Raw genomic sequence first — 26248 nt, 5'->3', positions numbered from 1 at the left:
TCTCTGGGGGAGGCAGCCCTTTGTCCCTGGCAGAGGGCTCACCCTCACTCTGGACCCCAACCACTTGCCCTCTACCCCCGGGAGGACATGGGATGCCTGGTCACCAATCCTCGCCAAAAGTCACTCACCGAAGGGGCTGGTTTCTGAGAGCCACTTGGGGGACGATGGTCCTGTGAGTTGGTGTCCTCTGGGCAAAGAGAAAACACAGGGGTCACCGCCCGGCTCTGGAGGGTGTGAAGGGTCCTCCAAGGACCTTTCCTCCATATTTCTAACCTGAAGAAACCTCCCAGGCTACATGTCTTCTCCTATTCAGGTTAATCCCCTAACTACCAGGAAAGTGGAGCATCCCAGGCTAAGAGTGTCCACCAGCGCTTATACCTTTGGCACCCCACTGACCCCAGGAGAAAGCCAAAGCAACTCAACTTGGCTCCCAGGTCCTCTGAGACCAGCTTAGGTCTTGCCAGCCCCCAGCCCACCCTCCCTCCTACTCCGCTCATCTGCCTTGGGAGAAGTGCCCCCGTCATGCAGGCCTGCTGAGATGACCTCCTTCAGGAGGCACTGTCACCCCCTCCTGGAAGCCTCCCTGGGCCCCAAGGCTAAGTGAAGCCCCTCTGTGCTCCAGCAGCCCCGTGAACTCCCCTCAGCTGTGAGTTCTCTGTGCCAGGTCTGGCTGTGGAAAGCCAGTCCCATAAAGGCCTGGGCGGGCCTGTTTCCTCTCTGGGTCCCTGGCATCCAGCTCAGAGTGGTGCTAAAGGTGCCCATGGCCTTGCACCCCTTCCCCCAGCCTCAGGATCATCCCTGTGCAATCCCACCAGACCGCAAGTCTGGGTCCTAGATTACAGCAGCTCTGCTGTCCGAGACTAAACAAGACGCCAGCCCCACACCGTGCTGAGAGCTGCAGGAGACACAGCATCTCAGAAGACATGGCCCTGGACGGTGATGAGGTGAAAGGACCTGGACTTAGGAAAGACAATTGTAACCCCGGCTCTGCTCTCCAGAGACTGGAGCTGCAATGGCACTTTGCAAACCGTCAAGGGGTGCAGGGTGACTATGCCCACCCAGGCCTCACCCATGAAGGAGCTGGTCTTGTCCAGGGAGCCCCGGGTCGACCCAAAGCTGTCCAAGGCGTCCAGCCGCGTCTCTGAGTACGGCAGCAGGTCCAGGGAGTCCAGTGTGGAGCCTGGGGGGTCGAGGGCATCCAGCACAGAGGCAGCCAGCTTCTTGGAGGGGTCCATGACGAGGCCAAAGGAGGCAGGGGGCAGTGGGCTGGAGACGGGGATAGAACCACCCACCACAGGTGGCAGCAGAGGAGTCCCGCCCGGGAACACGGGTATCAGCTGGGGCAGCTCGCTGGGCACAGCGCTGCCAGGCAGGCCACCTTGGACCAGAGACTGCAAGGTGGACAACAGAGGGGTCAGAAGAGAACTCGAGGGCCCGGACCTGGGCACGTTGGGCACTGGGTGCAGCCAACACTCTGCACCTCAGCCCCAGCCTGCTCCATGGGGTGAACCAGAAATCTTTACTGCCCCTTCTGGCTGTGCATTCTGCAGCTTCACTTTTCTATCCCAAGCTGCCCCACCCCCCTGGCAAAGCCTCAGTTTCCCCACTTGTGACATGGAGACCGGGCCTTCCCTCCACCTGTCCTGGGTTGTGAAGACGAACGTGATGGGGTCCCGGGTGAGAGAGGGGTCAGGAGAGCAGGAGGGCTGCGGCAGGGCTCACCAGGGAGTCCAGAAGGGAGTCCAGCTCAGGACCAAGGACATCCCCATCGGAGAAGTCGTCCAGGCCCTCGGTGCTGGGGAGGGCCCTGCTGCTGCTGTCCAGGGGGGCCAGCAGATCCAGAACGTGAGGGAACAGGGGCATCGTAGGCGTGGAGGGGAGGGTTGCTGGGGAGCCTCGAAGGTCCACATAGCAGTCTGTGGAGGGGGGAGGGGGACTCAGTAGCTGCAAGGGCTGCTGCTTGGTGGGAGAGGGGAGTTGTCCCAGGGCCTTGGGGTCCTTGTCCAACACTGTCCCTTCTTCCTCAGCTCCTGCTCAGAACCCTGCCTGCCCCGCTGGCCTGCCCCCATTGGCAGGGGCTCGGTGAGGAAGGAAGGCCACCGAGGAGTGGGAGAGGGTCCTTCAGTCCCACCATATGTCCCTGATGGGCCTGGCTCAGAGTCTGAATATCCTGCCTCTAGGGTAAGCAGTGCCCTCTCTAAGGGACACTTTTAAAGTACTTTCCTGGAAACCAGTGAGAAAAACAGGGGAGAGGACTTTGAGAGGGGTGGCACCCAGTTGTGGGGCGGGGGAGCTGTGGTGGAAGACACGGGACCAGCACTGCCCTACTGGGGGGCAGCCCCTGCCTGCCCTCCGAGGCTGGGCGGTGCTCTCCCTTCCCTGTGGGAGTCTTCCCGAACCCACTCTATTTGCCTTCATGCTTCAGGCAGTCCCCAGGGAAGGGAGCCCTCAGGAGCTTGTGTCTGCAGGGCTCTGGCCGGGGCCAATCCCCTCCCAGTGCCCCATCTCCACCCCGTCCCCTCGCATGAGGGACACTACCTGTTTCGATGTCATCTATGGACCCCCATCCATTGGAAGTGCCCTGTGGAGAGAAAGGACACAGTGGGTCAGGCAGACGCAGGCTGGGAAGGCCACGGTGCCCAGCACCCGGGAAGTCACCTGGGCCCAGGGGACTGAACAGCACAGTGGAGAAGGCACCAATGTGCCACTCCCAGCCAGTCCCCTTCTCCAGCTCCAGCCCCAGGCGGAATCAGTCCAGATAGGGTCCCACTGCCGAGGGAAGGCCGAGCAGAGCTTGCTCTTGGCCTTGCCAACTTCCTCACCCATCGGGCCTGTACCCTGATACACAAAGTGAGGACGACAGTCACCCACCTCCTAGGCCTGTTACAAGGAGGAAATAATTTGACATCTGTACAGGGATAAGAGCACCGCCTCACATACAGGAACTGCTTTATGTGTTCAATAAACAAGTAACAAAATTTTAAACCCAAGCTCTCAGGAACTGGACTGGGTGACCTGGGTGTTCTCGGTCCCCAGCCTCTGCACTCCATCCCTGTGGACATGCGTGGCTCGTTTCCACCTCTGGGCTTCAGCCCGTCATTCCTCGAACCTGGCCCATCCTCCCCTTCTGTGAGTCCCACACACTCCAGCTGAAGCCCCCCTTCCCCGGCGAGGTCCTGTGGGACCCCATCTCCTCTGTGCTCCTACAGAGGGCAGCAGGGGCACCGGATCCCCTTCCCCCCGCTGACCATGCCGTCCTGTGGCTCAGCAGCAGCAGAAATAGCAACAAGATTAACACTGCCTCATGCCAGGGCTGGGCCTGCACTTCACACCCAGTCTAGTTCAGCCCTTGGCCCAGTGCCCTTCCAGGTATCCCGCAGAACAGAGGAGAAGCTGCCACTCCCAAGTCAGAAGGGCTGTCTGACTTGGGAGCCTTCCTTGACCCCATCCCTGTGCACAGAGCCGCCCGCAGGCACACAGCTGACACGTGCCGTTGAGGCTCCCAGGGCACGCTGGGCCCTCACAGACAAGCTGCACGGAGGAGGCTGTCTCGCTGCATCAGAGAGCTGCGATGCTCACAGTGAGCATATAAGATATTTGCTCAGTGCCACCATGGTTCCCAGACCCCACAGGACAAAGTCACGTTCACAGTCCCCTGCCCACTACCTTGCTCCAGCCCACCTCTCTAGGTGCGACTCTCCCTGCCTGTTTCCAGATGGTGACACTCACTTAGCAACAAAGGTCTCTGGAGCCTCTCCCCTCCTCTCTGGCAGGCGCTGTGCTGGGAGGGTTCCTGTAGGACCCACTGGAATCCTACAGCCACCACAAGATGGCAGGAAGCAGCACCTCTCCGAGAAGTGGAGGGGCCACCTCACATAAAGGGGTGCACTCAAGACCTGAACCCAAACACCAAGGTGCAGGGCCCAGATTCTTCTGAACCCCAGGGGGAAAACTTGGATTTCCCTCTCCTGCCTCTCGGCCTTTGCTCCAGCTGTGCCCCTGTTGCCTCCTCTCTGCCTGCCTGAGTCCTGCCAAGCTGACTCCATGACAGCCTCTCAACCATCGCTGCCTTGGGCTCCATCTGTAACTTGGACGCACAGCCCTCCTTGCATCTCACTCCCCACACTGCCAAGGGACACAGCTCTGGCACACAGACCATGCCTGCCGGGCCTGCCTGACTCCAGGGTCCTAAGAAGCCCCCTGTGGGCACAGGCGTGTAGTCTCCAGCACTAGGTACACACGTGGAATGACTGACTGGCTAAGTGAACCGACGCCTGGGCCAGAGACCCAACCCAGCAGCCCAGGCTCACATCCAGTGAGTGCGTACAGCTTCCAGAGAAGGTTGGGGGTCTGGCTGTGTGTGTGCATGCGGCCCCATTCTGGGGCACTGAGGCAGGATCTGACCTCATCTTCTCCACCGTGGAGCCCACCCTGCTTGGCCTTCTCACAGATGCCCATCCCTGTGACCAGCCCTGGCCTGTGTGCATGTGGTGGGGGCCCCAGCAAAGCTGCATGGGTGGGTGAGTGGTTCGGCAGGGACTAGGTGCCCAGTGCCACGCATGGCACCATCTGTGGTCCCCTGGCTCCAGACTCAATGGACACGGAAGGCTGGCCCTCTGGTAGCTGGGCATTCCACCCACATTTGCTGTGGCCCTTTGGCCATGGCCATTCAGTCATTCAACAAACATCTTTTGAGCATCAGCTGTGCCCTCCCAGTGCAACACTGCTTGCTATGACCAGGTGCTACTATACCGCACGCTCACTCACTGGACTGCAAGGACCCTGGAGGCAGGCCCCTCGTCCCAGGCTCCTAGAAGAGACCTGTGAGAGAGCTGGGCTGGAAAGGGACGGTGAGTGAACACCAACCCCGCCCAGGCACCAACAGCTGGCTTCCCAGGCCTCCTCTCATTTCATTCATGAACCACCCTGGGGACTGAGCACAACTGTCTCCATTTTACAGAGGGTTCCCACAGCTTAGACAGATGACACAATTTCCTCTCGGTCATGCCACCAGTGAGCAAAGGCCAAGCCCTCCTGACTCCAAAGTGGTGCCATGCAGAGGCAAAGAACAGAGGAGCCCAGAGTCCCTGCTCTCAAATGAGCTGCTTGCAAAGCGGAGGACATGCACGCACACGTGCCATCCAGCATGTCCACCGGAGGCGGTGAGAGTGGAGAGGGAGGTGGGAACCAGACGGTGGAGGGGCCTGAACGCCAGGCTATAGTATCCAGATGTTGATTAATCATATTACTTTAACACAGACACTTCACTAACCACTGAGGGTTCCTAAGTGAGGAGAGACCTGTGAGGCCTGGCTGCTGGAGCTCACCGTGCAGCCGCCCTGGGGGAACAGGTAGGGGGGTTCTGGACGGTGTTGGGGCAACAAGAAAGGGAGGCCAGACAAGACTTGGAAAAGTGGGATGTGGTCTGAACCAGGGCAGTCGCTGTAGGAAGAGAAGGAACAGGGATGGCCCATCACATACCAGCTACGGTCACCCAAGAGTTGCCTGCTAATGTGCAATCGTGCCACTAGCCACAGAAAAAAGGGCTCCAGGGATGAGGTAGGAGCCCCTGAGATCCAGGAACTCTGGATAAGATCTGTCTGAATAACTCCCTCCCTCTCCATCACCTCTGGTAGGACGAAAGAGGAGCCTTGCATAGTCCTCTCCAGCCCCTCTGGCCTCCTGGCTGTTCTCACACACTGGGCACTCCTGCCTCAGGGCTTTTGCGCTAGCTGTTCCCTTTGCCTCATCCCCCAACCCCCCTTAAGGTTTATCCCTCGTCTCCTTTAGGTCTATGCTCAAGTGTCTCCTTCTCACTAAGGCCTTCCCTGCTCACTGTTTAAATCTGCAGCCCCCTCCCAATAGCCCCAGAGCTCCCGAGCCCCATTTTTTTATCTTCCCCAATTAGTCTGCAAGTTCTATGAGGGTGGGGCTCTTTGACTGTTTCTCTGCTTTACCCCAAGAGCCTAGATCAGTTATATGCTGGGCATATAGCATTTAGTAATTATCTTCTGGATGGACAGAATCAATACCTTCCCAACTTTCAGCTCCTCACCAGGGACAAGGTGGTCTGGCTTCTAGCTACTGTTCCAGCCCCACTGGAACCCTGGCTCCCCTCCACTTGGTCCCTCCCACATTCTGAGCTCTTCCCAGCCTCAGGGCCTTTGCACTGCCTACTCCTCTGTCTGGAATGCTGCCTGCACATCCTGCCCTGCCTATTCCTTAACCTTCAGGTCTGAGTTTAAAGGTCACTGATGCCAGTCTAAATCAGGCCTTCCATTTCCAATGGCCCGTGGCTCCCCACACTCTGCATTTATAGGTCTCATCATGGTTTGTAACCAGAAACGATGGGGCTAGTGCCCATCTGCCCTGGCCTGGGAGCGCTTTGAGGGCAGGAACCATACTTATCTGGTTCACCATGTACACAGCCCCAAGCTCAGTGCCTGCCACATACTGGATAAATCCAGACAAGTCACCAAACTTCTCAGTGCCTGTTTCCCCTTTGTCACAGGGGAGACGCAGTACCTCCCTTGAGGCACTGTTGTAACATTATTTGGGACTGCTCATTCATCATTCATTCATTCACTGCTATGGTGTAAAGGTTATCCCCCCCCCATTCATATGTTGGAAGCTACCCCCCAAAGTGATAATAGTATTAGAAGAGGCTTTTGGGAGGTGATTAGATCGTGAGAGTGGGGTCCTCGTGAACGGTACTAGAGACCCCACTGAGATCCCTTGTCCCTTCTGCCCTCTAAAGTTACAACTAGAAGGTGCCAACTATAAACCCGGAAGTGGATCTCCACTAGACACGGATCTGCCAGCCCCTTGTTCTTGCACATCTCAGTCTCCGGAACCGAGACAATTGTTGCTATCTGTATATCACCCATCCTATGGCATTTTGCTGTAGCAGCCCCAACAGACTAAGACATTCCCTTATTATTATTTTTTGAACACTCAGTACATGCGAGGCTAATAATTTCTGGTTACAAACCAGATGAGATCACATCTGCCTCCCTTGCAGCCTGAGAGGTCCCCAAGGGCCAAGACATGCCTGAGCTCTGGCCCAGCAGCCAGCCCAGGGCCTAGAAGGGATTCCCTCAGATGTGATGAGTGAATGAATGAAAGAGCTGTAACACCCTGGAGTGGGGCAGGCCTGCTGCTGCCTTGCTGTGTGACACTGGCCAAGTCCCTTGCCCACCCTGTGCCTCAATCTCCCCTTCCATATAATGAGCAGGCAGGACATGGGCTCCATCTGTACTCTTATAGCCTGTTCCTCATCTTTCAAGAAGGCTCCAAGTCCACGCAGCAGTTCCTGTGTGGTGAGTGGCGGGGGAGACGTGCTAAGCCCGGCCGCCACCCCAGAACATGGCCGGGGAGGTCTGGCCCCAATCACCCTCCTTTCTACTTCCTCATCCCCATCCTCCCTCCTGCCTTTGTTTCCTTTCTCAGGGGTCCATAGGCTGCCCCTGCAGTGACCATTCCCACCACCAGCAACCACAGCCTGTCCCCACACTTTGCCTCTGTGGTCACAGGAGGCACCTCTTGGGAGGTGGAGAGTTGTGCGTTCCAGAGCTGTCCTCACGAGCATGACTCAGGCCCAGGCTGTCAGTCACCCCCTCTTCCCAGAGCAGATGCCTGGCTTGTAGCAGTGAGGACGAGGATAGGTGGAGCCCAACCATTCAGTCTGCTGCCCCTGAGCCCGCTGCCTGAGGTCATTTACACCCCAGAGTGAAGTCAAAGCTCTCATGATGGATGAACCACAACAGGTTATTCCTTGAGGTGGGGAGGAGGGAGGCTTGGGGTCCTGGCCCCATCCTACCTGATCTGCCACACCAGCTGCAGTGCCGTTACTGAGTAGAGAAAAGGTTTCCAATTCCTGCCAGAGATTGGAGAGAGGTGGGAAGAGATGAAGATCCTGGAGAGATGCTCCGGGTCCCATCAGCCAGGGCAGCAGAGGGGGCCCAACAGGCGGCCGGGGTCCATGGTGCCCTCCAAGGCTCCCTGCCCCAGGCCACCAGGAGTCACCTGCACTCTCTCTGGGTCACCTTAGGGTGTTTTCTTCCTGCAACCCTGACCTGAACAGAGGAATTCAAGCACACACTCCCACTGTGTGCAGGCACTGCCATGTCACTCGCTCACTGTGGTCCTCCCAGGGACCCTCTGAGGTGGGCATGATTACCCCATGTCCCAGGTGCAGAAATGAAGGTGGAGAGAGAACTGACTTGCTCAAGGTCACCAGAGACTCCAGAACTATACCCTTTCTACGTGCAGCTTCCTGGCACACAGTAGGTGCCATAGAACCTACATGGATTTGAGCGAACCAAACAGATACCAACATTTCAAATATGCGTCACCACACAGGGGTTAAGCGAGGACATAAGGCTGAAGGACACCACTGTCGACTGAGGCCATCTCTGGGGTGCTGAAGTCATCCGGGGCAGGGGAGGGAGCGGGTTGTAACAGCTGGTGTTTAAGGTGAACTAGAAGCTTTGGCTATTCTTTCCTTTCCCTAAAGGTTCTGAAAGTCATTCCAGGGCTTTCAGCCAAAAAGAGGGATGATCACCTGCTGTCACTCCCTTCTGTCCTGGCCTGGCTCTGGCCACCCTCACCTACTTCTCCCAAAGGCGCCTAGACTCCCTCTTCAGACTTCCCCATCGCCACCCCCACCACCCCTGGGACCCAGAGCCCACCTACCTGGGGCCTCTTGTACGCCTTCCGCACTCGCAGCCCCAGCTTCTGAGCCAGCTCCTGACCAAGCTGAGTTACACTTTCGTCCTGGGGAGACAAGGCACAGGGGGAGCAGGTCGGTCTGCCTGGCTCACCAAGCTGGACTGCGGACACTTGTGCAGCCCTGCAAGGGGGGCTGCTGTCACCCCACGTTACTACGGACAAGGAAGCAAGCTCCTGGAAGGGGACACTAAGGTGGCTGGCTGCCCAAGCCACACAGCTAGAACATGGTGGGGCTGGGACCAGAACCCCTTGCTTCTGTTTTTCTTTTATTGGCGGGAGGGAAAAGGAATAATTTTTGTTTATTCTGACATTGTCTTTTTTATTTTCATAATTTAGCCAGTAACGATATCACTGTGGAGGCTGAAATCTGAGAGCTAGTGCTCCCCAAGGCCCCCCCGCCGGGGCCCCTCACTCGAGGGAGCACGGCTTGTCGGTCAGATGTGCTTGTTCCCTGCGCAGCTTTTCTAGGAATTTGCAGACACGCACACGGACCTAGAAAGAAGACTTACTTTTGCTCTTTGGGGATTTTCCCTTTTTTTACATAAGTGGGATCATATTATACCAACTGTTCTATAACTTGCTTCATCCACCAAACAAAGTCTTGGAACTTTTTGCGAGTCCTGTGTGGTGCGCAGGCCCAGAGCGGTGAGGACGCACGAAGTTCAGAGCACGCCTGGCCCGTGGTCAGTGCTCAGTAACAGCACCCAGCACTCTCCCTCCCTCCAAGTCTGCATTACTGTAGGCAGGCCAGGTGCCAGGCACACCAGCCACAGGGCAGATGGGGCCCAGGGCCCATGGAGAGTCCGGTCTGGTCAGGGAGACCCATCGGTAAACAACAGCGTGGCAACTGTGACCTGGGCAACGACGGGGCAAGGGGTGCTGCGACATCCTGTGCAGTTGTCACCCCCGCCTCCCTGATGAGCTCCTGGAGCCCCAGGGCCAGGCTCTGGGGTCACCTCCAGTCCTGGTGCCAACTCGGCGCAGGGTTCTATTAGTATTTGCCCACAAAGACGGGAAACGGGGCAATTCTCCAACTCAGAGTCCGAAGCCCTCATCTGGGTACTTCCCTCAGGTGAGTTTCCAGTCCTGGCTGGGCTGTTCAGTGGGGTTAAAGCCACGTGTCCTCCCAGGAGGGGGTTGTCCCCACAGCTGGATGTGGGCCTGCTGTGAATGCCGGAAAAAGCTGTATGGATGGGGGACAACTGTCATAAGAAAGGTTCTCACTGTGAACTAAACTGAATTGGGGAAGCAAGAATAATAAACAACCAGAATAATGGTGAATGTTTTCTGAACACTCGCTGTTTCTGGCTATCGCGCCAACTGGCTCGTGCGATTTTCGGATTCCATCCTCAGCACAGCCCTGCGCTGCCTGGTTTGTCGTCACCCCGTATCACAGGGGTGTAAACCAAGGCCAGAGAGGCTACGCCATGTGTGTAAGGTCACGTGGCCAGGAGGGGAAGGTTCAAGATCAGGGCCCAAACCCAGGCCAGGGCTCTGGTGCTAATGTCCTTGACCATCGTGCATGTGACTTCCTCTCTGCTCTGCTCGCCCAAATCCTTCTTGCTTCTTCCAGGCCCACTCATGCTCCACCTCCTTCAGGGAGTCCTCCAGGATCCTGACCACTCCTGAGTCCTCTCAACCCTTCCTGGGAAGCACTTACCTACTCCCAAATGCTTTCACACCCAGTATTTCAGGGAGAAAGTAGAATAGACCTTTTACAGGTATGGAGGTGATGTGCAGAGAGAGGGAGTGCTTTGTCCAAGTTCACGCCAGGGGTCAGTGGTGGAGCCCAGCCTAGACCCCAGGAATGTTTCCACTTGTCTCCTCGTAGTCTGTGGGGCCCCGAAAGGCACAGACCTGGGCACTGTGTGGGCACTCAGTAAATACTTGTTAAGCGAGTGAATAAAGGGGGAGAGCGTGCAAATGCCCAGCCGCGCACTGGCTGAGGCAAGCAAGACTCTCTATAGGTCGTTTCCCATTGTCTCTCCCCCACCTAAGGACAGCCTGGACATCAGGACTCCATGCATGTGGCACCCCTTTCAGTCTCACTGCGACCCTGTACCCAGCACTCTCCCTGGTTAGGGGCACCAACTCTAGAATCAGACTGCCTAGGTTCAAATCTTCACTCTGCCTCGGAGATGCTGGGAAAGTTCCTTTCTCTGTCACCTTTAAAATGGGGATAATTGTATCTACCACAGGGTTGTTTGTTGCAAGTGAGCTAATACAATGTATCTTTAGCAATGCCTGGCACACAATCAGAGATCACTGTTAATAACAGTATTTGCAACTCTATGTAACAGAAAACTGAGGCTCAGAGAGAAGCAGTGGTTTGGTCTGAGCAAGGGATGGTGCAGAGGGCTGGCGCCTGGCCTCGGAGCCTGGCCCCTGGTGTGGACGCAGAGCCGCACTCACGTGGGGCAGGGCAAGTGAGCAGCGGCTGCTGCACTCATAGGCCTCCTTGTGGCGTCCCAGCTCGTTGAGGGCACGCGCCTTGCGGAACAGTGCCCGGATGTTCTCGCTGTCCAGACCCAGTGCCTTCTCGCTGTCCTCCAGCGCCTTCTCATACAGGCCCTGCCAGAGAGGAGCAGGGGCTCTGCATCAGCGCCTGTGACCCTTCCTCCCCCAGGCCTCCTGTTCCCCTCAACAGAAGCCCAACCTCCCTTCCCTGCAGAGATGGAGGTTGCCGGAGGACCTGGCTCAGGGAGGAGGCTCCAGAGCTCCAGGAAACAGCTCTAGTGCTCACACTCTGGTCAAGGGCAGCCATGTGCCCAGCTGAGGGGGCTGCCAATGGGCACTGTCAGGACACAGGAGGGAGGGGCCTTCACATGCTACGGTGGCAAGCCCAGTCATTCGGACATGTCTATTCTGTATCTCCTTTGGTTCAGAACACCATGGATGAAGAATAATAGAGGCACCTTTGAGAAGAAATCACGACAGTGGCCAGCGTACAGAACAGAGTGTGAGCAGGAATCCGCTAGACCCGCTTGTCCAGGGCAGCCCACTAGTCCACTAGTCCACCATGGACTGCAGGGGTGCCTCGGGAGCCTCCGCAGAGCCCACAGCACAGCCTCCCACGGGGCCTAGTGAGTGAGTGGGCAGGGCAGGCATAGGGGGGCCGGGGCGGGGGGGGCGGTGCTGGAGCCCACGCTGGAGCCCTCAGGAAGAGAGGAGACCAGAGGTGTGGAGAAAGAAGTGAGGCTATGATGGGATGTGAGGAGCCCGGGAGGGAGGAGCAGGAGAGGCCAGAGGTTTGCAGAAAGAGGCAGCGTGATGATAAGAGAGGTTCTCAGCCCTGATTGCCCACGGACTCCTGGCAGAGCCCAGGCCACCCTGAGATGCTAACTGAATCCATCTGGGGTAGGGCTTAGGCACCAGTGTCATCTTTAAAAATCTTATCATGTATTGGTATGAGTACTTCACGAACTCTACAGGTAAATCTGCTGTGCAGCAGGGTTGAGAGTCAAGGAAGTAGATGGTGAGATTCGGACGGAGGCTGGGGAGAAGCTGGCCTTGCAGAGGCTCCCCAGGGCGTGGCCTGGCTGGGCTGGGCACCTGGGGAAGTGGTGGGCAGGGCAGGGGGTAGGGGAGGGAGGGAGAGTGCCAGGCTCACCATGGTGAAGTAGCAGGCGGCCCTGTTGACATGCAGCTTGCACAGCAGCTCCCGGGGCAGGGCCACCTGGTCGGAGGCGGCGTAGTCAGCCACATTCAGCCCTTCCATGTACTGCACCAGGGCCTGCTTGTAGTCCTTCTCCCGGAACAGGTCATTGCCCTCGGCAAACAGGTTCTGCACCAGCTTGAGCAGAAAGGCCTGCCAGGGCACAGGGTACAGAGGGAGCTCGGGGGGCTTTCTCCATCCAGCCCCAGCCCTAGCTTCTGGACCCACACCTGCCTCATTTGGACACCCCTGCTCTTTGCCTTCCCCCAGCCCAGCAGCTGACACTCACCTCATATTCTTCTTGCTTTAGGGGTAGTGTTGACCTAGCAGGAAAAGGAGAGGAAAACAAGGTCTGGGTGAGCCCAAGGGTCCCAGCCACATGGAAGTCCAGGAGCTAGAGCCACAGGCCAGGGATCATGCCTAGAGCGGGCTCCTCCAGCTCGGACCTCAGATGTCACCTCACGGACCAGGATGAGTGGACAGCAGTTTTTTCTCCCTAAATCATTGCCGTGCTGGCCTTCCACTCACCCCAGGGCCTGACAGCTTTTTCCAGGTGCAGAGGCTGAGAGAGAACAGGCCAGCTCAGCTGAGCCAGCTGTCCTGAGAAAGCAGTCCCCTACGAGTGACTGTGCCCCACCACACCAGACCTGCAGCTGCAGGCCCCCAGGCCCCACCAGCAGTCCACCTGAGGTCCCCTTCTCCTGTCCCTTCCCACAAAGTTCACATAACGCCAGCCAATGCCAGGTATACTCAGAGCCTGTCATCCCTTCATGCCAGACTCAACAATGTAGATGGGTCCCTGGGTGCCCTCTGCTTGCCCGTGGCCAAAAAAATGCCATTTAGGATGGTAGCAAGTGTCATCCCAGGAGGGCAGAGGCACACCTATCACGCTGAAGGGCTGAACTGGAGGGGAAACTGAAGTTTGTCTCCAGGCCCCTCATGTCACAGAGGGAAAAACAGACACTCAGAGGGGCAGTGACTTGCCCAAGGTCACACAGCAGGTCAGCGCCAAGGCCAGAGCTGGAGCACAGGGCTGGGGCCCTTTCTGTTGCCTGGAGCTGTTACCAAAGGCTGGGCAAGAAGGAGCTACCTAAGCGAGCAAGTGAGAAGCGGTGAGAGGAGCTGCCAGAGGTCCCCAGGGGTTGAGAAGGTGTCCCTGATAGTGACAGCAGGCTCCCAACCCGACCCTCTCACTCGCCTCCCCACTGTCAGAGGCCAGGGCTTGCCCTTCCTTCCCCATACTGTCCCAGCCCAGGCCACCGTCACCATCGCCCTCCTCCTAACTGGTCTCCACCTCCAGCCTCTCTCCTTCCAGCACCAGCTTCCTCTTCAGCACGTCACACACCTGTCCTAAAAATCACTGCATCCTGGTACTTGAGGCCTCCACAAGCCAGCGCCAACCCACCTATCCAAATCACTGTGTCTCCTCCAATGCTCTGTGCCCAGAGGTGCCAAATAAATGCTTGCTAAGCACATGCAGTCTCTATGTGAAAAAATGGTGATTTTACAAAGAGCAAGTCCTACTGTGTTATCTTGCAAAGCGGCCCTTGGGGAGGGCAACATATGGTTCCCGGAGGTTGTCCTATTGCTAAACCTCTTGTGATCCCCCTGGGAAAGGAGAACCAGGACACAGAGCAAACGTTTACTGCAGGCACAATGACCCCGTGAGGGACGTGGCACTGCTCTCTCCACTTCACGGGAATGGAGCCCACCCGGGAAGCAGGGCAGCCCGGATGTGGGCTCAGAGCTACAACTCCATGGAAACCAGTGACTTCAGTTCAAGTCGAATTCTTACAAAAGACAGTATTCTCCAGGTTAACCTTGTTCACCAGACTGACCTCAGCTCCATCATCTGCAAAATGGAGACAAGACTACCTACTTTCCCGGGCTGCTGCGAGGATTCGAACAAGGACGGGTGTGAAGGGCCCGGCACAGAGCCTGAACGGTGTGCTCGTTAAGTGGGAACCACTGGTTTCTTACAAGATGGCAAGCAAGAGAGCTAACCGGTGAGTGTAGACAGTGAGGGTGAAATGGTACACTACACAAGGCTGAAGGATAGCCAGGGTCGGGGCGTGCACACGCGTGTGTAGGGTTCATGGCTCACGTGTGGGGCTCACAGATCCACCCCCTTGCCCCTGCCATGCCAGCCCCTTCCTAGCACCTCCTACCTCCCCACTCCCCAATATATGTGGGGACCCAAACAGCAAAGGCTCAGCGAGCAAGAAAAGGAGAGCTGGAGAGAGCCTGCGTGCTTCGGGCCACCTTCGGAGGACCCACCCCGCCCCGCCGCCCCAGAGCACACTCACTGAATGAACTGCAGCCCCTTCTCGATGTCCGCCTTCCGTCTCTGCCTCTCCATCAGTCTCTAGGGGAGAGAACAGTTCATCAGTTGGTCAGAGGGGCCATCTGTCCCCAACACACTGCATACTCACCCTCGCTCATCCCATTTCACAGAGCAGCGGGGAATCACTGAGGGCAGTGACCTGTCTCAGGGTCTCCAAAGATGTCTGAACAAGGTCACGGAGCCCCCGTCCCCCATGTCCCACTGGACTCAAGAGTTTGTACAGTGACCTCAATGGCCAAGGAGCTGCATGGAGGCCATCTGCCCTTTCCCACGAATGGCTTGGGCTGCAATACTCCATAGGACTCCCTCAAGTTCAAGGAAAAAAACCCTTGTTTAACCATCAAACTCAGTCTGAGGAGAAAAGACAGAGAAAAGGCAAAATAATGCCAATGATTATAGCTACAGTGTAGCACCACATACTGGGCCAGGCACTCGGTATACGTGTCTTAATGAATCTTTCAACAGCAAGGTGAGGCAGGTGTCATTCTGTCCCATGTTACTGAGGAGTGGAAGCTCCGAGAGCCCTCGTCATGAGCTGGCATACAGGTGAGGTAAGATCTGAACCCAGGGCACCCTCCTTTTATGCTCCCCTCTCCTGTAGTCCCTCCACTCAGCTCTACGTGCACCATCTTCATAAATAGCAGTAAGAAAAAAAGATGAATGAATGTCAACTCATCCTATTCAGACTTTTTATAGATAAGGATAAGCGTTTATTTACCTATGTATTTCTTTTAAAGATTTTATTTCATTTTTAGAGAAGGGAAAGGAAAGAGGAGAGAAACATCAATGTGTGGTTGCCTCTCGCACACCCGGTACTCGGTACCTGGCCCATGACCCAGGCATGTGCCCTAACGGGGAGTAGAACCAGCGACCACTTGGTTCAAGGTTCACAGGCTGGCACTCAATCCTCTGAGCCACACCAGCCAGGGCAGAATAAGTATTGAATAAGCAAATGAGAATAATGAGTGATATGTGCAGTTGCTGAGTGGTAACCATGAGCCTGCCCAGGGGCTGTCACCATCCCTTTAGAAGCCCCCAGTGACACCCGTTCTGTCCCCCAGTAAGCACTCAGCCCCAGCCCCAGGAAGCCTAGCCTGTCGTCAGGCTCAAAACAATCAAAACAACTCCCTCCCTGACCCAAATCCCCCTCTGGCTGGTGCACAACCTCTCTCCCTTTCTCGGTCACATTTCCTGAAAGAGGTGTCTACACCATGTCCCCATCCTCACATCCTCCACGCCCCAACTCACGGTGACCCCACTCCCACTCCACCGCCTGTGCTCCCCAAGCGACCTCTTTGTTGCTGAGTCCACAGAGGGACAGTTTTCCACCTGCCTTTTCTGGCATCCGGCTGCACCTGCCAGGTCCCCCTCACACCTGCCTCTCTGACAGATCGCTCCTGCTCCATTTCCAGGTCTGAAGACCGAAGTGCCCAGGCTTCCGTTGAGGGGACAGTGCTCCTGCTCTCCCCAATGTACACGCTCTCCCCAGATAAGCTTTCACATTTCGTGATCTCATGAGTCGTAATGATGATTCACACATCTGTTCCTCCTGCCAGGCTCGCCCCCTCCCCAATATTTTCGATCCATATCTTACCTTCTGGCAGTGCCGCTGGATGTCCAACACCCAGGTCGCTTGACTTCCAAGCCTTTCCCAACCCGAGGCCCTCTACCTGGAATGCCCCCCCACACACACACCTAGCCAACTCCTTTACCACTCAGCTCAGATGCCTTCGTGTCCAGAAAGTCCTCCCCGGTGCCCACCCCAGCTGGGTGGGGTGCTCCTCCAACTCAGTAGACATTCCAAACTTAGCTCAGCAGCTTCTCCCAAACCCTGCCCCTCCTCCATTAATCCCCCACTGCAGTGGTAGCTCAGCTATCCTGTTCAGTCAGTCTCCAACTCCTCCCACCTTTACCTGGGAAACTTCTCTCCCCTCCGCAGCTCCTCCCTCCTTCTCCACAACCACAGCCACCTCCCAGGACCTCCTCTCTCTCGCCAACAGCCTCCGTGCAGTTGGTGAGCCCCGTCCAGTCTGCTGCCATTTGGTAGCCAAGGGTATCTGTCACCACGTATGTCAATGTCACTCCCCTGCTCAAAACTCTTCTGGGTGTGTGCTCACACACGCACGTGAATGCAGGTTTCTTAAAAAGGTGAAAACTGCATACACTCTGTAGTCTAGTAATGTACCAATGACAATGTTCTGGTTTTGATAAGCTACAACAAGGATATGTTGCCATCAGGGGGAGCTGGGTGAAGGGAACTCAGGGCTATTTTTACAACTTCCTGTGAATAAAAAGTTAAACAAACAAAACCTTCCATGACTCCCACTAATAAGAGGGCAAACCCCAGCTGCTCATCGCGGACACTGCATCGTGAGGCCCAGCCTGCGCTGTTGCACCCTGGTAACGCCAGACCATTGGCTTCCCATTCAGGCTGCCCTCTCTGTCCAGAACACCTTTCATACCCCCACTTCCTCCCCCCTGGCCAGTGCCCAGGGCTTCAGTAAAGCTCAGCTCAGGTGGCTCCTCTACCAGGAAGCCTGCCTTCCCCACCCGCCGCTCCAGCACCGCCATCACTGCGAGTCTCCAGGCTAACTGCCGGCCTGTGCTCATGTTGCCATCTCTTCCCAAACCGTGAGCCCTCTGGAGGCAGAAGCTGCATCTGATCCATCTCTGGAAGCCCCAAGAAACAGAACTCAGGAACCTGTTCTGAGGAAGTGGAGCCTCATGAATCCTAAAATTGCGTGTAGAAGCTGATTTCAGTCCTCAGGTATTAAGTACTTTCTCCTACCAGGTATTGTTCTAGAAGTTTTAAATATAATACTTAATCCTCACAACACCCCAGAAGAAAGTACTATTATCATCCCCATTTTACAGATAAGAAAACTAAGGCACAAGGAGTTAGTACCTGCCAGTTAGTGTTGGAGCTGGGATTTGAACCCTGGCAATCAGACTCTAGAGGCCACCCTGTCATCACCTCCCAACCCAACGGGGCTACTCCCAGTCCCTACAGGATGCCTCCTGTCTCATCCCACATGCTGCTGCCGGGCACTTGCCCGTCCCAGCTCTCTTGAAGGAGCAGCAGTCAGAGCAGACTGCAGACCTGCCATAGGCACAAACGCTACCTGAGGTTACATCATCTGTGAAGATCCCTGGCGCTTCTCCTGACTCACCAGCCCTCAGTGGCTTACTCAGAGACCAGGAAAGGTTTAATCTGGCCAACCCAGACCTCACCAGTCAGCATCCTAGGTCTGCCTTGGTCCCCTCCCCACAGCGCCTATGGGCCCTGCCTGCCCACCTGAGGACCCTCTTCTCCAAGGAGCGTAGGGAGGGGTCCCGGCTCATCCTTTGGAGAGTACCTGCTGGGTATCAAGCACCTTCTATGGCAGCCGTTTTGAAGCTGGAGCCCATGGAGAGAATTCAGGAGCCCATGAACTTGGGTGGGAAACATTGGCAAGTTTTTTCAGTGTTTCCCCTGAAACCCCTACCTGATATTTAGCACCCCCTTCAATTATGGACGCAGACGCTACACCGCAGCATCGGGGCTGGTAATCGCCACTTCTGCTGCGTTTCTGCTGCGTTTCAGCTGCCGCGGACACGACAAGGTACCTGTCACGCCCGCAACCGCTTCAAGGCCTCTGTCGTTGTGTTACTGACTGCGAGGTCTCGTTTTCCAGTGCGTTGATTTGGGGAAAAAAAGCACAGCCACAGTTCCGTAGAATTGGCTTCCTCTGTAATCCTGTACATTTTATGTTTAACGCACTTAACAAACAGCATTCTGAGAACGCTTGCCCAGGCCTCCTGAGGGGTCCGCGCTGCAGCGATGACTTAGAAGCTCTGTTCTAAGGAACCATGTTTTTATCACTACAATAATTCTCAGAAGTAGGTGTTATTATCCCCACTTTCCACAGAAAAGCGAGGCTTGAAAAAATAGTCTTCAAAAAAAAAAGTGAGGCTTGCTGGGGGGGGGGCGGGGGGGGGAGAAAGCTGAAGGCAGGCACCACCCCTCACACTTTGTTTACTTTTAACCGGTCACCTCAGCAGAAACCAAAGTTCAGGAAACTGTCCCCAGGCCTCCCCCACTGTCCCAGCAGAAACCAAACTAAGAGGCCACAAAGAGCTTTAACTTTCATGATCTTGTCTTAGGCCCCGAACCATGGGGGGGGGGGGGGGGCGGGGGCAGACCGCACAGGAAGGGCCAACCCCAAGTCCCTGTCCCTGGGGCCCAGGTTCCAGCTCCATCACCATCCGCCAGCTGTGGTGCTTAAGAGAAATGTTTAAACAAGAGCTTTTTTTTTTCTTTTTTTAAATAGAAAAGTAACAGAAGCTCATTGTACAACCCTTGGGAATTACGGACAAGTAGAACAAAGCGAAAGAGAAAACCCCCAGAGTGCCCGCCTAACATTGTGAAGTGTTGCTTTCCTTTGAGTGGTTGAGAAGTCACCGCTCCAGTGCGAGGGAGCTCAGACGTCCTTGTGGCTGGACCACGCGGCCATCAGGAGAGTTTCCTGGGCTATCCCGCCTGCTCCACTGCCTGAGGACAGGGAGGCAGGCCTCCGGGCCTGGGTTCCAACCCCAGCACTGTCCCATGCTAGCTTTCGGGGCACCTCTCTGAACCTGTTTTTATCATTTGCAACCTGGGGCTAAGGACACGCACCTTGTAAGGCAATTCGCAGATTTACACAGTGTGCCCCCCACAAAGGAGATCATAAATTTGTGTTCCTGCCGAGCAGGACTGTTAGAAGGTCCCTGGCAACTTACAAAATTAATCTAAAAGTACTTCTCAATCAGTCCGCACCGATTTCTTTGCAGTTTCCATCTGGGCCACTCTTTTTCGGCAGGGGCTGTTCTGGAACATCCTACTACTGGTACCCACTTAGTCAACAAGTATCCACAGAACACCTTCGTGGGCAAGGGGCTCTGCCAGGCGCTGGGCACAAGGTTAACACAGACCCTGGCCCTGTGGGATTTGTGTTCCAGGCACGAGAAGACAAAGAAACAGGCCGGTGTTAAATGCACAAGACAAGTAAAGGCGCAGGTAACAGTTACGAGGAACCTAGAAGAGGAAACATGGCAATGGAGTGGTGAAGGTGGGCTGGGAAGACTCTTCTGAGGACGTGGCATTTAAGAGTCAAAAGAAGGATGCCCTGGCTGAAGTGCCAGCCTGTGGACCAAAGGGTCACCAGTTCGATTCCTGGTCAGGGCACAAGCCTGGATTGAGGGCCAGGTCCCCAGTTGGGGGTGTGTGAGGGGCAGCTGGTCAATGTTTCTCTCGCACATCGATGTCTTTCTCCCTTCCTTCCCCTCTCTCTAAAATATAAATAAATAAAATCTTTAAAAAAATATGGGAGACAAAAGCAGGAGCCAGCCATGGGAACCTGGGAGGTAGGTGCGAGTGCACCCGGTACAGGGTACTGCAAAGGCCATGGCCCTAAGGTGACAATGAGCTTAGGGTGTTCAAGGAAAAGACAGAAGGCCAATGTGACAGCGTGGGAGTGACAGAAACCAAGTGGGAAGCAGGGTGCGAGAGGCAGGCCGCGGCCGGTTGCCGAGCTCCACACAGGACAGGACGTGTGGGAGAGGCAGCGCTGTGTCCTGCATGTGTCAGGAAACCACTGGAAGGTGTTCAGCAGAGTGACAGGTTCACGTTTAAATCTTGAGAAGATCCCTTTGGCTGCTGCATTAAGGATGGGTGACAGGAGGGAAAGCTGGGAAATTGGCTGGGAGGCGACTTGATCCAGCCCTGGATAACAGGGCAGTGGAGATGACTCGGGAATGTTCTGGAGGTTATTAAATGCTCATGGCAACCACAGCCATGCGCTGTAAAGACACCGGGTGGTCTTTACATCTCTCAAAGTTCCATCATTTGAGACTCACAGTAAACCCGAAGCAGACAGGACTGGATCAGCAAGGCCATTTCACACACCGGGAAACTGAGGCCGAGATGGCCGAGAGCACCCTCAGGTCACGCAGCTGGCCTGGGCTGGAGCTGGGTGTGCCTCTTAGGACTTTGGACTCCCTGCCCTGCATTCTTCTGCCTGCAGAGGGACAGGCCAGGACATGGAATGCTGTGGGAAAGAAGAGCAGACGAGCCCCCGAAAACCCCGGAAGGGTCATGGCCTCCACCTCCCCTGCAGCCCTCACAGGAAGTCTCAGTGGCTGCTCGCTGGCTGACCCTGGCACTTGGTCTCAGGGAACCTAACACATGTTCCCTTTCTGAGTCACAGTGTGGACAGAGCAGGAAGAGCTGGAGAATGAGTGACCCTTAGTTTTCTTCTTCTAAAAAAAAAAGAGGGACCTCACTGACCTTGAAGGATTGTCAAGAGGATTAATGAGAGACCCTGGGCAAAAGCGTGACACGGATGTTAGATAATTAGGGTTTCCAGACAGATAAGAACAGAGCTCCAGAGAGACCAAAACAACATGGAGTCACTCCTGCATGACAGATAAGACCCGGACTTGGGAGCCTGGACTGCCTGGCTCCCTCTGACCCCACTCCCCCGCCGCGCGTGACCTCGGACCCTCAGTCTCCTCGTCTGCCAAGAGGGGCTGCTAACCATTGTTCCTGCCTCAACGAGTGGTTAAGAAGATTCAATAAGAGAAGACACAGACAGTGCCAAGCACAGTGCTGGCGCACAGCAGCGTTAGATATTTCGTGGCGGCTGTCGCTACTGCCACCATTGTCCATCAAGCCAGTGTCTCAACCTCTGACACGGAGCTCAGGAGCTGCTGCTGACCGGGAGTCGGCTGCAGATGAGTTCTGAATCAGAAGTACTGCGGCTGCCCCTTCCTCCAGGCCTCCACAGCACGAACGCACCCGCAGAAGCCATCAGGATGCTTGCAAAGAAGCAGACTAACCAGGGGAAATAAATAAGGTGGGAGGCAGCCCTGTTGCTGGTGATGACGGAGAAAGGAAAATGAGCCCGTTCCTCTAGGCCATTAAATGTGACAAAAAGAACTGGCTTCTGTGGAGGCTCCTGGGAGCTGACACAGCCAACACTTCATCAACCCAGGCTGAGGGTCCAGCTTCAGGCGGCAGCCTAACTCCATCAGGGGAGACCTGTACCTTCTGCCACCTGAAGCCCACCACCCCTGGCCCCATCAGGCCCCTCCTCCCTCCCAGCCACCCCTAGGCCCAGACGGGGCTCACTCAAGAGCCAGACTCCCTGGGTTTGTTCTCCAGCTCTGCCTCTTACACAATGTCACTTACCTCTTTGTGCCACAGTTTCTTCATCTGTAAAGTGGGGATAATTACAGTGCCTACCTATAGGGCTGTTATAAAGATTAAATAAGCTAATCTAGGAAAAAGCACTCACACAGGGCCTGACCACACGGTAACTGCTGGATCGGTGTTTTGAAATTATGAAGAATTTACAAACCCCTCCAGTTCCTCTCATCTGAGTCCCCTGTCCCGAGCCCCAGACACTGGGCCTCTCCCACAGGTTGCTATCAAACATCATCAAACCACAGGGCTTGTTTTCCGAAAGGAAAACTCAGGCTCAGAGAACCCAGGGGAGCTCCGTAGCAGAACCAGACTTGAACTTGAACTCACACACACGCTGCCTATACTGTGGCTGCACCAGATCATCTGCCCGTTCCTCCCTCACATGGCCCTGCCTTTGTCCGTCTTAGCACGTCCCCTTAGGAGGCCCTTTCTGTGGCCTTTCTCAAGCCATCTTTCAAATATTCAAATGGCACTTCTTCTAGGAAGAACTTCCAACCCCAGACAAAACACACCTTCCTCTCTCCCAGTGAGGCATAATTCACTTTGACAACACAATGGCTGAACATGTCCTCTGGCCCCTCCACGGCAGCATGGGGCACAGGGGGTGAGGCAGACCCAGTTGCTGTGCTTGAGCAGCTCAGGTTAATCATCCATATCTTCCTCCCGTGCAAGCTACAAGCTCCTCCAAGGCACCCAGCCAGGCGCTCGGCAGGCACTAGGGCACTGAACTTAGATTTCCACGCTCAGGGCCCCATCCTCCTTCCACAGCCATTCTGCCTTCTCCAGTCCCCCTTCCAGAAATCTCTGAGAGTGCATTTACTGGGCCGGCCCCATGAGGCCCCAGGACAGAGGGCTATTTTAGTAAAGCTCCTAGCCTCGGAAAGCCTGCTGACCTTTCAGCTTCAGCCCCCGCCCCTACTGCATTTGCCAGTTCAGACCATCCTGGTCTCTGTTCTTGTCTACACGTCTAAGATGGAGGTGGTCCAATTAGATGGTGTCACCAGCTGGAGGTGACACCAATTCCAATGCAGCACACTCAACAATCACACAGAGGTCTGGGTTCAAATCCAGCTGGGTGACCTTGGGCCAGCCGCATAAATCCTGTGTTTCTCAGTTTGTCCAACTGTGAAATGAAGATTAAGAGCACCCGCCCCTCATGGAGCCACATGATGCCCGTCAACCTCCCCATGCAGAGGCGATTGTGGCGAACCCAGGAATGAGTTCCTCTTCCTCATTGGGCCAAGCCTCCCCATTCTCACACACTCAAGCTCCACTTCCTGGAGGGAGCCTTCTCTAACTTTCGCAGGTTACCCCAAGAGCTCTCTCCTCTCTCCTCTCTCCTCTCCCACTGCACTGACGCCAGTGCTGAGCATTTCCCTGTTCTCTCCTTGATGCGCTAGACTTCCGTTCTCCTTCCAGGAAGACTCAAAGGGACAAACTCAACCTCCAGCCTGCCCCCGAGCAGCTCACCAGGCTCACAAGAGGCACTTGAAAAGTTACTGGCTAAGGCAGCCCAGGATTCTGGGAAGGGGTGAAGATTTGGAGTCAGAAAACCAGGCGGAATCCTACCTCTGCTATGAGACTTTCTAGTGAGACATTCTATTCTCGAAGCCCCGGGTTTCTCATCTGGAAAACGAGGATTGAAAAATGTCTCCCTGGCATGGTAACTGTGGAGGACAGACAAGCCAACACATGCGAAAGCCCTTTTGTTAGGAACTAAAACGTGCTATTTAAGGGAATATTATTTTCAGGCTCTCACATCCAAACCTGCGGATGCCTCAGCTTTCCCATACCTGAGACACTACAGACTGGCTCACCCCACCGAGCTCCTTAGCTGCCAAAACCCACGTTCTTAAATGTCCATCAGAAACAAAAAGCCAACAGCCTAGAACTCACAGCATCCAGGGAACACCCCCCCCAGGGGCCACAAAATCGCCCTCCTGTCTTCAGACCTCACCCCGCCTGGACACAGCTTAAGGCCCCCAGCACCTCAAACCTGCTCTAACTGCGCTCGGGCCCAGTACCATTTCTGTGGGAAGTGAGAATGGAGAAAGACGACCTGGGGGTGTGGTCGCATGCGGGGCGGGGGGGGGGGGGGGGGGGGGAGTGAGGTGGTGGTGAAACTGAAGATTCTGCTGTAAGTTTGCTCCCAACAGTTGCTCAATGCACTGTAATCATCACATTGAAAATTCAAGGAAGCGCACTCTGCTAGTTTCACGAGACTTGGTGGATTACAGGAACTGAGAAAAATGGCACGAAGTTGGGGTTCACAGTCTGGTACCTGGTAAGCGAAGTCCCAGTGAGCAACCCCAGAGGAATGAACTCCCTGACACAGCTGCGGGGGCCCCGGGCCCCCGCTCCCAGCCGGGCCCCGACTGCACCCTCCTGCGCCCGAACCCTGCTCCTGCCCCGCAGCGCCGTGCAGTCACCGCAGCCGTCAGGATCTGCCAGCGAACTGTCCCTACGTGCCTCCCCCCCCCGAACACTGCTTTGTCTCTGCGAGACGCCCCCGAACCAGGCGCCTCATAAACAGCAAGCCGGGCAGGTTTCACGGGGAATGGGCAAAACGAGGGAGCAGGCCGGGGGGTCTCTGAGGCCTCGCAGGACGGGAGCGGGGCCCGAGGCTGGGGCCGGCAGCTCGCGGGCACCCCCCCTCCCCGGCCGCCCCGCAGCGCCCGCGGCCCCGCGCTCCCCACGCGGCCACAGGCCCCGCTCAGGCCTCGGAGCCCAGGGACGCGTCCCGCGACCGGAAACGCCCCCAGCCCAGGCCGCGCCCCCTTTCCCGCCACCCCTCCCCCCGGGCCCGGTCGCAGGCCCCGAATCCCCGGGCTCGCGTGGCCGCCGCAGCCGGCAGGGGCGGCCTGTCGGCGGCCACGGTCCCTGGCCCTCGCTGCGGCCCCTCCAACTCCCGGCGCTGCGGGGCCAAGGTGCACACAAAAGGCACTCGTGTGCCGTTTTCGCGCGGGGCGGCAAAGCATCCGCGCGCCCCGAAGCTCCGATCGCCGGGGCGAGAGCACCCCCGGAAGAAAATTCCCAGCCCCCCCCCCCCCCCGCAGCTGCAGGGCGGCCGAGTCGTCCGGCGGCAGGTGCCCCCGGCTGCACCGTAACTTTGAAACTTCGGGGCAGGGAACGGGGACCGAGAGGTGCCCCCCGAAAGAGGAAATGGGAGTGGGGGGGGCACTGCATTTGTTCTGCCAAATGCACTTTTCAGGTGGCCCCGCGCAGCTCCGGCCTGGCCCGGGAGCCCCCCCCCCCCGACCCCGCTCCGTCCGCGCGGCCCGGGTCCCCGCGCCCTCCCGCCGGCCGCCCGGACGCGGCCGGGCCCGGGCCTGGGCCACCCGGGGCGCGGGCCGCGCGCTGCACTCACCTCGGCCGGGCTGCGCTCCCCGCGGGCCTGCGCCGAGCCCGATAAATGGTATGCTATGACTAGAGGTATGATTACGTTATTATTATTAGTAATAATAAGAGTAAGTGCTATTTAATTACGGGCGGCCGCATCCTGCTCCCGGCGCCGCCGCCCCGGCAGCTCCGTCCATGTGGCTCCGGAGCGCTGCACTTTCATTTCCAGCCGCTCGGCCGGCCGCTCGCGGCAGCACCCGCCGGAGGCCGCGTCCGGTTCCCTGCGGCGCTTCCTCCTCGGGTCCTAGCGCGGCTCCCCTGCTCGGCGCCGGTGGGCGGCGCGGAGCGCACCTGGGGCCGAGGGGGCGGGGAAGTTCCCGCCGCCCCCCGGAAAACTCATGCCTGGAATTCGCCTCTACTTTCGTGGTGTCCTTCCCTTTTAGGACTTTTGTTTTTCGGCAATTCTGCATTTCTGGGCGCATGCCGGTGCGACTCAGCGCCTCCGCCCTTCCCCGGGTGTGAGGGGGGGAAAAAAAAAAAAGCCCAGGTTTCCAGGAGCTTTCGTTGAAGGCTCCCCCAAACACTGGCTGCGTTGTGTCCTTTCCACGGATGAGAACCAGAGGCTCGGAGAGGCATCAGGACCTCAGTCGGCTGGTGTTTCATGCATGGGAGTTTCCCCTAAAGGATTTGAGGCCGCTTGGAAGACCCAGAATGTAAGGGGAGATTACCAAAGGAGAGAGACCAGCTGTAAGCGTGCAGGCCCCGCATCTGAGCTGGCCAGAGCCGGCTCGATTTGAACCAGAGGTTCAGATTCCACATACAGTGCCATCCCGTCTTTCTACGCCTTGCACCACTGATTCCTGAGAGTTCTCTCAAATCCCCCCCTCTTCATTTTACGTATACACGTATGCATGTATGCATATGTGTGTATATATGTACATATACATGTATATATTTT

At 56.5% G+C, this 26248-nt stretch overlaps 1 protein-coding gene across 3 annotated transcripts in view; it reads right to left on the bottom strand.

Annotated features, from left to right (window-relative positions):
- ZC3H7B (zinc finger CCCH-type containing 7B) overlaps window positions 1-25697 on the bottom strand; it is a 39608-nt gene extending 13911 nt beyond the window's left edge. The window contains exons 1-11 of one of the 3 annotated variants that reach the window (XM_053919619.2): window positions 25319-25694; window positions 14692-14750; window positions 12675-12708; window positions 12341-12538; window positions 11143-11301; window positions 8695-8775; window positions 7820-7876; window positions 2539-2581; window positions 1723-1916; window positions 1070-1391; window positions 129-187 (exon numbers count right to left, since the gene is read on the bottom strand). In XM_053919619.2, coding sequence (XP_053775594.1) covers window positions 129-187; window positions 1070-1391; window positions 1723-1916; window positions 2539-2581; window positions 7820-7876; window positions 8695-8775; window positions 11143-11301; window positions 12341-12538; window positions 12675-12708; window positions 14692-14744 — 1200 coding nt within the window. In that variant the 5' untranslated portion in view covers window positions 14745-14750; window positions 25319-25694. Of the gene's footprint in view, window positions 1-128; window positions 188-1069; window positions 1392-1722; window positions 1917-2538; window positions 2582-7819; window positions 7877-8694; window positions 8776-11142; window positions 11302-12340; window positions 12539-12674; window positions 12709-14691; window positions 14751-25318 lie in introns of all 3 variants that reach the window. The other 2 variants (XM_053919621.1, XM_053919620.1) reach the window with 2 other exon arrangements.
- Window positions 25698-26248: the final 551 nt, after the last annotated feature.

The sequence above is a fragment of the Desmodus rotundus genome, chromosome 3 (genome assembly GCF_022682495.2).
Source record: "Desmodus rotundus isolate HL8 chromosome 3, HLdesRot8A.1, whole genome shotgun sequence".
Taxonomy (NCBI): Eukaryota; Metazoa; Chordata; class Mammalia; order Chiroptera; family Phyllostomidae; genus Desmodus; species Desmodus rotundus.
Note: the sequence above shows the minus strand (reverse complement) of the source record. Positions and strands in the feature narration are given on the sequence as shown.